General features: G+C 40.3%; 1 protein-coding gene across 1 annotated transcript in view; it reads left to right on the plus strand.

Annotated features, from left to right (window-relative positions):
- Nucleotides 1-11,877, plus strand: part of LOC104267779 (transcription initiation factor TFIID subunit 1-like) — a gene marked incomplete at its 3' end in the record, with an annotated part of 34,184 nt that extends 22,307 nt beyond the window's left edge. The window contains exons 28-38 of the mRNA XM_009866555.1: nt 55-232; nt 1,632-1,699; nt 2,089-2,211; nt 4,164-4,256; nt 4,332-4,416; nt 4,925-4,992; nt 5,073-5,189; nt 8,975-9,100; nt 10,379-10,477; nt 10,779-10,935; nt 11,700-11,877. Coding sequence (XP_009864857.1) covers nt 55-232; nt 1,632-1,699; nt 2,089-2,211; nt 4,164-4,256; nt 4,332-4,416; nt 4,925-4,992; nt 5,073-5,189; nt 8,975-9,100; nt 10,379-10,477; nt 10,779-10,935; nt 11,700-11,877 — 1,292 coding nt within the window. The remainder of the gene's footprint in view (nt 1-54; nt 233-1,631; nt 1,700-2,088; nt 2,212-4,163; nt 4,257-4,331; nt 4,417-4,924; nt 4,993-5,072; nt 5,190-8,974; nt 9,101-10,378; nt 10,478-10,778; nt 10,936-11,699) is intronic.
- Nucleotides 11,878-13,318: the final 1,441 nt, after the last annotated feature.

A 13,318-nucleotide genomic window follows, 5' to 3' on the forward strand; every position in this document is an offset into this window, starting at 1 on the left:
ACCTGTGCTGGTACTGTGTCAATAAGCATTAATGTTTGTTCTTCTCAACCTCAGACGTACCCCTTTCATACACCTGTAAATCCAAAAGTTGTTAAAGATTATTATAAGATTATTACTCGGCCCATGGATTTACAGACCCTACGTGAAAATGTTCGTAAGCGACAGTACCCTTCCCGAGAAGAGTTCAGAGAACATCTGGAACTAATTGTTAAGAACAGTGCGACATACAATGGTAGGCTATTAACAATGCATGGAAACTGTGTTTCTGCTAATATGTTGTATGTATATGAGGTATGGTTCTTTTACTTTTAGAAATAACAAAAGCAACAGAGAAGCAGAATAAATTAACTGCCAGATGGCAACAATAAATGTGTGTTTTTCCAGCTATGCTTGAAAGACTGTATTAATGTAAATGAGCTAATTAATAAATAAGACTCTAGCCTTTAACAATACCTAAATGATGACTATGATATTGTAATTGAAGTTCAATTATGGACCTGTGAATGACTGAAGAGGTTGATGCATGTATTATGTCAAAATGCACGAAAGCAAAGTCCTCCATATACCCCTCATAGCCCCTTGTTTTCAGTAGACTGCGTTGAGTGTCCTTTGTTTTTGCTTTCAGGCATGGATTGGTGGGGAGATAATTGTGAAGTTTTCACAATATTATGCTTCAGTGAATGAATCTTTCAATATAAATAATAGTTGACATCTTTTGAAGCCATTGCCTTAGAACATGCAACTTTGAGTTCACTCTAATGATTTTGCATACTTTGATTCTTAGTTGCAATAAATGTTTCCCCATTTTGGAAGGTCAGAAATCTAGTTTAAAAAAAACCAAAAAGTGTAAATTCAGCAACTGAGCATGCATCTACTGGGAAAAAATGCCAATTCATTGAGCAACTATAGGTCACAGCTGTATTCTGATGGCTGATAGATAGGTCTTTGTCCAAAAAGTATAAGTTTGACAGATTAAAAAACCCTCCCAGCTGCACTGAGCATCTGTGCAGCATTTGGGGTGATGCTGACAGCATTGGTTTTGTGCCTTTGCTGCTTCCTTTATTATGTTGACAGCTAAATCCGTGTTTTATCCTAATGAGATTTTTGTTTGTACAAAACAAAAGTACAAGTACTAGTTTCCATGTCTGAGGAATTGTAAAATAGTTTAAAGCTGTGGTTTTCTGAATCTTCCTGCCTGAATCCTTGCCTTCCGTAGCAATTCTGCTTCATTGACTGGACTAAGTGAAGGAAACGAGTTTCATTACTCATACTGTTTAAGTCTGGCAAAGGTTTAAGGCTTAAAGGCCAGTCTTCCACAGGCACAGCTGCTTTCCCATAGGGTTTCCAAACTGTTATGGAATGTATACCAGAAGTGTGCATGTTTGCTACAAATAACCTTTTCTCATAAATCCATGATAAATCTCATAATCCATGCTAATCCATGCTAATCTCCTAACCCATGCTAAACGTTAGTAATTGTGTCTGTTGAGAATATAGTTGGGGATATACTCACACTTGTGCTACAAATACAATCAGTGATGCTTTAGGAGTAAAGATTAAGTCATATGGTGATGTAATTTGCCCTTTTAATCAGGCTGGAGTATCTCACTGTACTTGCTATGTGTTTGCAGGCCCAAAGCACTCACTGACACAGATATCTCAGTCCATGCTGGATTTGTGCGATGAAAAGCTGAAAGAGGCAAGTCTTGTGAATGAAGTGTGATGAGATTGGAGAGGGAGGGATGGTCAGGGGTGGTTTAGAAATTTGAAAATTAAGGGTGTGAGTAGGCAAAACACAGGGCTTTAAGGAGAGTGAAAGAGTAAGGGAACTCTTCCCCCTCCCCTTAGTTTATTTGAAGCTTTACAATTTTATACATCTCATATTGGAGTCTTTCTCAAGAAACAGATACTCATTTGTTACTCTAGTTACTTTATCTGCTTCTGTAGGCTTAAATCTAGGCTATTATCCCCCCTTATTTACAAGTGTCTTCGTAAAAAGGTGAATGGGAGTATTTTGGTACATAGTATCTTGATACCAACAGTTATTACTCTAGTGTCAGCTACTGATGTTACTTATTTTCATTGCAGAAGGAAGATAAACTGGCTCGATTAGAAAAAGCAATTAATCCCCTCCTGGATGATGATGATCAAGTGGCCTTTTCCTTCATTTTGGATAACATTGTCACTCAAAAGATGATGGCAGTTCCAGATGTACGTAGCTTGAGAGTATGTGTGTGTGATGTGCAAAGTATGCTAATTATAGTCCTGTGGCTGAATAATTACATTGTGGTGGTTAGTGCACCAGAGGGAGGGCGGGGAGGGAAAGCACTTTCTGAGGGAGCTGGCCTGTAATTTTTCTGTCTGGCACAGGCACACCTGTATTCACCCCCTTCATTAGAGCAAAGGTCCAGAAGTGAAGGCTGAGTTATCTTTTTTTTGTTGTGGTTTTTTTTTCCCCTCCTCCTGCTTTCACTCCTGTGTAGTGCTTGTGTCAACCTCCTGTTAGTATGAAGTTACTGATTTTCATTAAGCATGGTCATTATAAAACATATTTTTCACTGCTTATAGCACTTGCTTTGGTAGATCCTGAAGCACTGTGCAAAGGCACAGGTTTCAGATGCAAATGCAAATGCAACACAAGCTGATTTCTAATTGTACAACACTGGGTAAACCTAATCAAGTTGATTAGAATTAAAAAACCCTCTTAAGCTTACCAAATAAAACTGCACAGAAGAGGACTTCAGTGTCACTTATCTATAATGTGTATTGTTACTGAATCAACTGAGGAACAAGAATCTCTAGTGGTTAGACTGAATGAGAGAGGGCTTAATGGCTATCCTTGGTTCCATTCTCTTTTGTCAACAAGTTCTCATTTCTGATGTTTAGAAACAGATTTCAGAGTTGGTTTTTTTTTTTAATGCTGTCAAACCAGGATGAACTGTTAAATTGATATATATTACAGGTAACACCAAGCTGAGTGGGAATGTTGATCTGCTTGAGGGTAGCAAGGCTCTGCAGAGGCCTCTAGACAGACTAGATTGATGCACCAATCATACCAAGTGTATGAGGTTCTACACTTTGACCGCAACGACCCCTGGCAGTTCTACAGGCTTGGGGTGGAGTTACTGGAAAGCTGCTCAGTGCTGAGAGGCCTGGGGGTGTTGATTGATAGGCAGCTGAATATGAGCCAGCAGTGTGCCCAGGTGACCAAGAAGGCCAACAGCATCCTGGCCTCTCCTAGAAATAGCGTGTCCAGTAGGACCAGGAAAGTGATTTTACCCCTATACTTGGCACTGGTGAGGCCACATCTTGAGTACTGTGTTCAGTTTTGGGTCCCTCACTACAAGAAGGACATTGAGGCACTAGAGTGGGTCCAGAGAAGGGCAAAAAGCTGGTGAAGGGTCTAGAGCACAGGTCTTATGAGGAGCAGCTGAGAGAACAGGGATTGTGTAGCCTGGAGAAAAGTAGAGGTAGACCTCATCATTTTCTACAGTTAAAAAAAGGTGGTTGTAGCGAGGTGGATGTTGGTTTGTTCTCCTAAGTAACGTGATAGGACGAGAGGAGATGGACTGAAATTGCACCAAGGGAAGTTTAGACTGGATAATAGGGAGAATTTCTTTACTAAAAGAGTTGTCAGGCATTGGAATGAGTTGCCCAGGGAAGTGGTTTAGTCCCCTTCCTTGGAAATATTTAAGTCATGTAGACATAGTGCTTAGGGATGTAGTTTAGCTGAGGACTTGTCAGTGTTAGTTTGATGATTGGAGTCGATGATCTTAAAGGTGTTTTCCAATCTAGGTAATTCTGTGATATAGTCCCCATTGTTTATTATACAAGCAGTGACTATTCTTGCAGGACACTGCAGTTACGCTGTGGAGGAAACAGTGATACTAAATAGAAAAGTAATTTGTATTATTATTTTGTATTATGTTGATAGCTGTCAAACAGCTATCAACAGGCCTAGTTAAAAATCCGACTGGTAAATCATTTTTCTCTGTCCCTCCTGAAGCTAAGGGATGGGATTCAAGATGTCTTGTGATATAAGTATTTCCCAGACATTTTGAGTATTAATTGGTTCTGGAGGCTTGCTTTTTGAAATCTATAGCTCAAACTGTAAAAAAATCTACACAGAAGCTTTCTAAACTTATCTTTCTTCTTTCCTTCAGTCTTGGCCATTTCATCATCCAGTTAACAAAAAGTTTGTTCCTGATTATTACAAGGTGATTGCTAATCCAATGGATCTGGAGACTATCCGCAAGGTGTGTAGCTTGAACTGAGCATCTGCTTGAGAGATGTTTAGACTTCATTACTTACTGAGTAACGATCTCTTCCAGAATATCTCCAAGCACAAATACCAGAACAGAGAGACTTTCCTGGATGATGTTAACCTCATCCTTGCCAACAGCATTAAGTACAATGGTAGGTGGTGAAAATAAGGTTTCAGCTGCCTTCTGTACTTAAATGAATACATCTGGGCACATGTTCTGTAGTGCTGTAAAAGCTTGAAGCGGTAAATCGTGAGCTTAATTGTTGCTTTCCTTTCTTAGTGAGAAAAGAGATGCTTGAACAGTGATGTTTTCACTGTCACATGGTGCTTTATCTACCGTATTGTGCAGAATGGAGCAGTTCCATTTGGGGGGAATTTTCTGTTTGTTCAGTACACATCTCAGCTTCAGTGGCTTGTTTCTGGGAATTCCCTTGAGATTTGACAGGGTGCAACATTCCTATCTCTCAAATCATATTTTTACACTGGAACAAACTAGTTGCTCTTTGGCAACTGAATGTGAACCGTGCTTTATATTTTTTCCTTAGGTCAGAGCATGTTGGGATTTAGGGAACTGTGTCGTGAACTGTGTAACCAAAACTAGTCTTTCTGTCTTAGTGGTTGGAACTGGGCAAATGTATAAAGAGATGTTTCTTACTACAGGGCCAGACAGTCAGTACACAAAAACAGCCCAGGAGATTGTGAACATCTGTTATCAAACTTTAGCTGAGGTATGTCAACAACTCTACTGTAATATTTTTGTATGTTTTAATTTTCTGTTCTGCAACCTTAGCAAGCTTCTTTGTTTTAGTATGATGAGCACCTAACTCAACTTGAGAAAGACATCTCTACTGCTAAGGAAGCAGCGCTAGAGGAGGCAGATCTGGAAAGTCTTGATCCTATGACCCCTGGTCCCTACACTCCGCAGGCAAGTGACCAAGCCAAGTTTTCACTTCCTATCTTTTAATTTCAATCCCCTGGATGTTTGATCTAGAGGTGCCTCTTTGTTTACCATTTTCCATCTGCCTGCAATTTGTCTTTTAGTAATGTGTCTGCAGTTTGTTATTTAGAGTTATCTTGTTGGATGGTGTGCTAACAGCTATTTTTAAAGAATAAATGAGAAACAGTTGTGAGGCTTTAGGGTGAGATAACTAAGATGAGGTAATTTCCCAAGCAGCTTGTAAAACTGGTCTCAAATTGAGCTGTGTATAGTCAGGTGCAACTAAAAGCTGGCAAGTAGTGAAAAGAAGAACATGGGGAAAAAACATCGATCCTGTAGTGCTAAGAAGCAGCTAGAGAGCTATTTGATGGGCGTGTTGTTGAGGTTTATTGCTATGAGCAGTGAAACTGCCTAATATGGTCATTAAAGTAAAACTCCTGTACATCCTTTGGTGGGATTCTTTGCTTTTCTTATTTTGGTTGTAATGGAAATAACATTTTTCACTCTTTGTTATTATTTTAGAGCAGACAGTAGTGTCTGTCAGTTATTTTGTGTATAGTATAGACACAAGTTGGAACCCTAATTTGTACTGGAGGTTGTATGACAGACTGCTATTTCAGTGTTTACAGTTCAGCAGAGTTTTACAGTTTGGCAAATCCAGCTGGCAGCTAGTCACAAATGGTGTTCCACGGCGCTCAGTATTGGGGCTAGTGCTGTTTAATGTCTTTAACAATGACCGGGATGGGTGACTTGACTGCACCCTCACCAAGTTTGCAGATGACATGAAGCTAGGTGGGAATGTTGATCTGCCTGAAGGGGTAGGAAGGCTCTGCAGAGGGATCTGTACAGGCTGCATCAATAGACTGAGGCCAGTTGTATGAAGTTTAACAAGGCCAAAAGCTGGGTCCTGCATTTGGGTCACAACAACTGCAGGGCTTAGGAAAGAGGGGCTAGAAAGCTGCTCAGTGGAGAGTGGCCTGGGGTTGTTGATTGACAAGCAGCTACATTAATAGTCGGCAGTGTGCCCAGGTGGCCAATAAGGCCAATGGCATCCTGGCCTGTATCAAAAATAGTGCATCTAGCAGGAGTTGAGAAGTGATTGTCCCCCTGTACATGGCTCTGCTGAGGCCACATCTTGAGTACTGTGTACAGTTTTGGGCCCCTCACTATAAGAAGGACATTGAGGTGTTGGAGAGTGTCCAAAGAAGGGCCATGAAACTGGTGAGCGGTTTCAAGTCTTAAAAGGAGCAGCTGAAAGAACTGGGGTTGTTTAGCCTGGAGAAAAGGAGGGGTAGACCTCATCATTTTTTACACTTAAAAAAAGGAGGTTGTAGCGAGGTGGGTGTTGGTCTCTTCTCTTGAGTAACAAGTGATAGGACAAGAGGAGATGGACTGAAGTTGCACCAAGGGAGATTTAGATTGGATATTTGGAAAAATTTCTTCACCAAAAGGATTATCAGGCACTGGAACAGACTGCCCAGGGAAGTGGTTTAGTCACCATCCCTGGAGGTATTTTAAAAATGTGTAGATAGGACCCTTAAGGACATGATTTAGTCAGGGATCTGGCATTGCTAGATTAGTGGCTGGACTTGATTTTCTTGAAGGTCTTTTCCAGCCTAAATGATTCTGTGATTCTATTTAGGCTTTTTTTTTTTTTCCACCAGGAATTACAAGTTCATTCCTGAAAAATTAAATTTGCCCAATAAATTACATAATTTTCTGGGGAGTGTCATCTTAGTGTCTGAGAGGCCTTTTGTTTATTTGGAGGAACTGTTGAAGTTCATAAGACTTGAGAAAGATCTCTCTGCTAATTACTGAATGATCAAAATTCAGACATTGTATAGCCAGTGTAAGAAGACAGAACAAGGCTTTCTCTGCAGTTGTTCATTCCAATTGTATTTTCTATTATGTGCAAGTCTGATGTGATTACATCTGGAAAGTCTCACTTTATTTTAGTAAAGTCAGAGCAGAAAAAAGGAGCTTGAAGTTCAAGAACAATTTAAGATCTTACAAAGATTATTTTTAAGAGAAAAATGTGTTTAAAATTTGTTTAGGCAATAAGTGACTTCAGAAGTTGGGCTCCAGGATATAAAAAGCAAATACAGCAAGTAGAGAGCTGTATGTGACTTTACATGTCTGTTTAAATTCTTAGGAAGTCTGCTATGCCTAATTTAAATGGCATTACTGATTCTCTTAACGCTTTCAGGATTGTCATAATATGTAAACCGTGTACTATAAGGGCATTTTATCAAAATCCTAATCTGTAGTGCCTCATTAACTCTTTGGAGGTCAAATGACAATGCAAACTATAGAGTGGCTTTTTGTTACAGGTTAGGGCTGGGCTGGCCACTAAACCACAGACAGATGCTCTCTAACCCCCTCTACCCCCACCAAACCGAGAAGGAAAAGGGAATGAGGCAGAGAGACTTATGGGCTGGAAAAGAAAAACTAAACCAGCTTTAATGAAACAATAATGAAAATAATAGTGAAATGATACAAATAAAGAACTATATACAACCCAATTCCCCCCCTGAAAGCAATCCCCAGTGATGCTGCAGAGCAGGAGGCACTGGGGAAGCCCCAGGCTCAGTGGTGGTGGGGAGCTGAATAAAGGGAGCTGGGTTCGGGAACTCAGGATCAAGGTCAAAAGCAGATCGGATGGAGTCCTTCCTGAATGCCAGCCATTGAAGAAAGGGAAAAAACCTCTTGTGATCACTCAATTTATACTAAAAATGATGTATACGGAATGGAATACTCTTGTTGGTCACCTGTCCTGTGTATTACTCCCTGGAGTTGCAACCTTTTACTTACTTGTGACCCCCCTTACTACCCGGCACCCCCAGCGTGGCACACAAGAGCCGGCAGTGGCCTTGGTCACTATAGGAATAAGTATCAGCAGGAGCCTTTCTGCATCCCAGTCCCAGGCAGTAACTGTAAACATCAGGTGTTACCACTGCCAGTAGCACACACTGTCTGCAAAATCATGCCGCTGACTTCAGAATGTGCAGCCCTTTAGAAGAGATTGAACTAGAAAGTTAAAAACCACTGAACAGACTTGGTTTCATTTAGCTCAAACTAGGACACTTTTAGAACACTTTATCCAACCCCTCCTTTTTTTGTTGCTTTTGTCAGCTCTAAGACAGTGATTTACATAGAATTGGTTGCAAGTTGAAGGTTTTCTATTTCATATATGGTAGGTAGACCTTTTCCAGTTCTGATAGCAACGTTTATGGTTGCAACACTATTTTCATTGTAGGAATGGAAATTAAAAAGGGCCATGCTGAGTCAAACCAAAGGTTGATGTAATCAAGTATTCTGTTTTTGTCAGGGACCAGAAGTAAGTGGATTCAAACATACAGTGATCCTTTGTATAGTGAAGCTCCTCTCCTTCTGGCAATTGACTGTTCAAGAACCTTACACTGGGGCTGCATCATTATATTTATTATATTTATGAGCTGCAGAGAGGCCTATTTTCTGTAAATCTGTCTAGTCCTTTTGGAGTCCATTTACAGTTTTGGCCTCTGTAGGGTTGCACTGCACAGAAGTACTGACTTCTGTTTTAAAATCTGCTTCAAACCTGAGCTGAGACCTTGTTGTTCTTTAATAATAAATACCTTATTTTGATTACTCAGTGTTAAATAATATAAACACTGTGCCAAAAAAATGCATTTTACATTTAGTTCTGAAAATCCAGTCTTGCCTCTCAAGATACTGTTCTAGTCTCAGTTCAGTGCCTGAGAATGTTATGTCTCATGTTTCCACATATACTTTAGCCACCTGATTTGTATGATACCAACACTTCCCTCAGTATGTCACATGATGCTTCAGTCTATCAAGATGAAAGCAATTTGTCTGCTATGGACACTCCCATCACTACCCCAGAGAAGCAAGGAACTCAGGTTAGAATCCTCCATTTCTTCATGTGGTTGGAGAGTTTGATTGTCTAAGTAAATACTGAAAAGAGACAATTATTTTCTAGGAAATAGGTGACAAAGATCAGCAGGTTTCCAAAGCAGAGAAGGGAATCCATTTCAGAAGTTTTGCAATTTCCTTAATTTTGACTGCTTTGAGGGCAAAGAAATATTTAAAGAGGCCTGGGAATTGAGACACTGCAAACCAAAAACAGAGAATCACAAGCTCCAAAAGAACCTGCCTGTGGCCAGATATTTGTTTGCTTCACTACTTTTGGGAGTAGAAACCTGGTGACTCATGCTACATAGGGCTAATATGCAATCCCTTGTTGATTCTGAATAGGGAAATGGTGAAGTATATTCTACAGATCTGGAAGATGACAATTAGGTTATTATGGTTGCATCCAGTGACAATTAGAAACTGTACAAACACTTAGGAAGAGATGGTTGCCACTGTAGATAAATTATAGTTGTAAAAGAAAAAAAAAAGCAGACAGGGTAAAGATATTAAATCATTATAAATGAACTTATTATAGTAACCACTGAATATTTTTTCTGTATTAAACAATACAGGAGGAGGAGAGGGAATGGCAGAAATAGATGCAGTAATATGACCATGAAAATAAATTACCAGGAGGAGAAAGAAGGTGAGGACCACCATGAGACTGAAGGTGGTACCAAAAAGACTATTGAGAGCTATTCAGAGCAATACAGACAAACAGATTAAATATGAATAGTTCCATCTAGTATTGTGGCTCTCTGTAGCTTTGAGAATGCCTTCTAGGTTTGGAAGTCTTCAAGCTTTCTAAAGACTTCCAATTTATAGTCTTTGGGACAGAATCTGCATGTCCTCTTTACTTTGGAGTCATGGTGACTGAGGGAAGAACAGGAGAGAGAAGAAGAGCAGATTTCTTGGAAACTGTTGTCTGTTTTTTAAAATATTTTGTGAAAAGTGTTCTTTAAGATCTAGTGGTATTTCCCAGAAGCAGACAGGTAAACAAAGAACTCTGGTGCTGTAAGGCTGGAGATTCCCTCTTCAAGGTTGAGCACATCAGGATGAAGTGTGAAAATGCTGTGCTCTTTGAAACTGGGATAAAGAGAGAAAGGATCCCTTGCCCTGAGAGTGATATACGTATATTTTTTCTTTTTGTCTTTCTCTCCTGTACTCCTGCACCCATCATTGTGGTCCAGATGTCAGTCATACCCTTTGGTTTATGTCCAGTAATGTCTTTCTCAATGATATTGCTATTTGTGTTCCCCGTTCAGATGCGCCAGGGGCGAGGTAGGCTGGGCGAGGAAGACTCTGATGTAGATATTGAAGGGTTTGATGAGGATGATGATGGGAAACCTAAGACTCCAGCCCCAGTGAGTATATTTACAAAAATCTCAGCCACAGTCCATGGTTGTGTTGACTTACACACTTGTGGTAGAAGTCTCCATAGTATAAGGGTTGTCTCCTGTAGTTGCTAACCTGAAAGATAGCAGTATTCATAGCAATAGCTAGATTCATAAATGACGTTTTAAAATGTTAGTTTGAAATTTAAAAATATGAAATAAACGAATACTTCAGAATGAACAGTGTGATAAATAATAAGCATATGCTGAAAATGGCAGCAGTAGTTCATAAGTTGTTTGATCTTCACTATATCTGTTCTGTATGACCTAGGAAGTTGAAGATGCAGATGGTGACCTTGCTGATGAAGAAGAAGGATCAGCCCAGCAGCCCCAGGCCAGTGTCCTCTATGAAGATTTGCTCATGTCAGATGGAGAAGATGATGATGATGATGATGGGAGTGACGAAGAGGGAGATAATCCTTTCTCATGTAGGTGTCTTTTTTTCTACAAAAGGTGGACTAGGAACTGCTGGTTCAGAAACCCAACTGATCTCATGTTTCCATCACAAAAACATGCAGTAGCGAGAATAGAGCATGATTAGGATATGTAGGCCAGGTGGTCTAGTAGTCAAAAAGGAAGAGGCACCAAAGGGCAAGATGTGAAAACTGGAAGAACATAAATGGAACTGAAAACAAAGTGGAATGGGAGTGCCCGTAAGTATAAACACAAAAGAAAGCAGAGTTAGTACAATTGACCAGATTTTGGGTTTCATCAAGTGGAATTGCAGATGGTTCTGAGAAGCCTGTAACTATGATTTGGTGTGCAGTCAGGAATAGGCAGTTTAGTAAAAGCACAACGTTTATTTTTATAAGAAAGCGTGTGGTCAATGTTATCAAGAACTGGAAGAGATATCTGGAGGTTCTTCAGATTGTTTCCCTGTTTAAGTAAAAACTTGCCATGCAGAAAAGCATATAGAGGTATTATCAATGGATTTTATTAAGGGGGAAGAAAAGGAAATTACTTGGAGTAGATGAGCAAATAAGGCCTTTTTGAGTAATGGTGATACTGAGGCTGCTTTTGAATAACATCAGAACTGAGTGCTCTGTCAGATATCCTTTCTGCTACCCTGTGGAGACACCACTTCGTATACATTCCTTGCAGTCTATATTGTAGCCTTTAAACAAAGACAACGGGTACGTAACTGACAAAACCAAACTGTTGATTTGTGACCAAATGTTGGTTTGTTACACAGCCATCCAGCTGAGTGAAAGTGGCAGTGACTCAGATGTGGAGCCCACTGCAGTGAGACCTAAACAACCTCATGTTCTTCAAGAGAACACACGAATGGGCATGGACAATGAAGAAAGCATGATGTCTTATGAAGGAGATGTTGGGGAGACATCGCATGTTATGGAGGACAGCAATATCAGGTAATTAGAGCTTGAGAGTCTTGTTAAAATAATTCTTCAAAACAACATCTCTTCTCTTAAAGATTTCTGAAGCGTTTATCATAAAAAGCTGAAAAATGTCTTACATTCTTTCTTTTAAGTTATTTTGTCACTGATTTTAGTGCTGCAGCAATAATTACCATAACTGCAATTTACTTATTGACAGGTTTTCCATTAGGTTTTAACTGATAAACATGTTAATTAAATTTCTAAAAAAAAATAGTATTTCTTGCAAATTGGTTGATTTGCTGTACATAGAATCATAGAACAATTCAGGTTGGAAAAGGCCCTTGGGATCATCAGGTCCAACCATTAACCCTACACTACAAGTTCACCCCTAAACCATATCATCCAACGCCACATCTAAGCGACGCTTAAACACATCCAGGGATGGCGACTCAACCACCTCCCTAGGCAGTCTCTTCCAGTGTCTGAGCAATCTTTCCGGGAAGAATTTCTTCCTAATGTCCGGTCTAAACTTGCCCTGTTGCAACTTGCAACCATTCCCCCTGGTTCTGTCCCTAATTACCTGTGAGAAGAGACCAGCACCAACCTCTCTACAATGTCCTTTCCAGTAGTTGTAGAGCATGATGAGGTCCCCCCTCAGCCTCCTTTTGAAGATGGAAAAAATAAAGGTTTTTATAGGTTGTCTTGCAAACTACAAGATGCCTTTGAAGTTAAAAGATGATTTAGCTGATGAACTTGAGATGTTTTGTTTTCTATAAGAATAAGCATTTTCTTACTTGGGAGAAAACTGCTTAGTTAAGTCCAAAATAATAGGAATATCATCATGATAGAATGGCTTGAGTTAGAAGGGATCTTTAAGATCATCTAGTTCCAACCTCCCAGCCATGGGCAGGGACAGTTCCGACTAGACCAGGCTGCTCAAAGACCCATCCAATCTGGCCTTGAGGAACACTTCCAGGGAGGGGGCTTTCAGAACTTCTCTGGGCAACCTGTTCCAGTGTCTCACCACCCTCACAGACAAGAATTTCTTCGTAACAGCTCATCTAAGTCTACCCTCTTTGAGTTTGAAACCATTACCCCTTGTCCTGTCACTAGACTCCCTGATAAAGGAGTCCCTACCCATCTTTCCTGGAGGCCCCCTTTTAGTACTGGAAGGCCGCTATAAGGTCTCCCTGGAGCCTCCTCTTCTCCAAGCTGAACAACCCCAACTCTCTCATTCTTTCCTCACAGGGGAGATGCTTCAACCCAGTGATCATCATCATGGTCCTCCTCTGGACTTGCTTCAACAGATCCATGTCCTTCTTATGTTGGAGGCCCCACAGCTTAACACAGAATTGCAGATGGGGTCTCAGGAGAGCAGAGCAGAGGGGCAGAATCGCCTCCATTGACCTGCTGGCCATGCTTTGCAGAATCACAGAATTGTTCAAGTTGGAAGGGACCTCTAGAGATCATCTAG

This window comes from Apaloderma vittatum, unplaced genomic scaffold (genome assembly GCF_000703405.1).
Source record: "Apaloderma vittatum isolate BGI_N311 unplaced genomic scaffold, ASM70340v1 scaffold4183, whole genome shotgun sequence".
In the NCBI taxonomy this organism is placed as follows: domain Eukaryota; kingdom Metazoa; phylum Chordata; class Aves; order Trogoniformes; family Trogonidae; genus Apaloderma; species Apaloderma vittatum.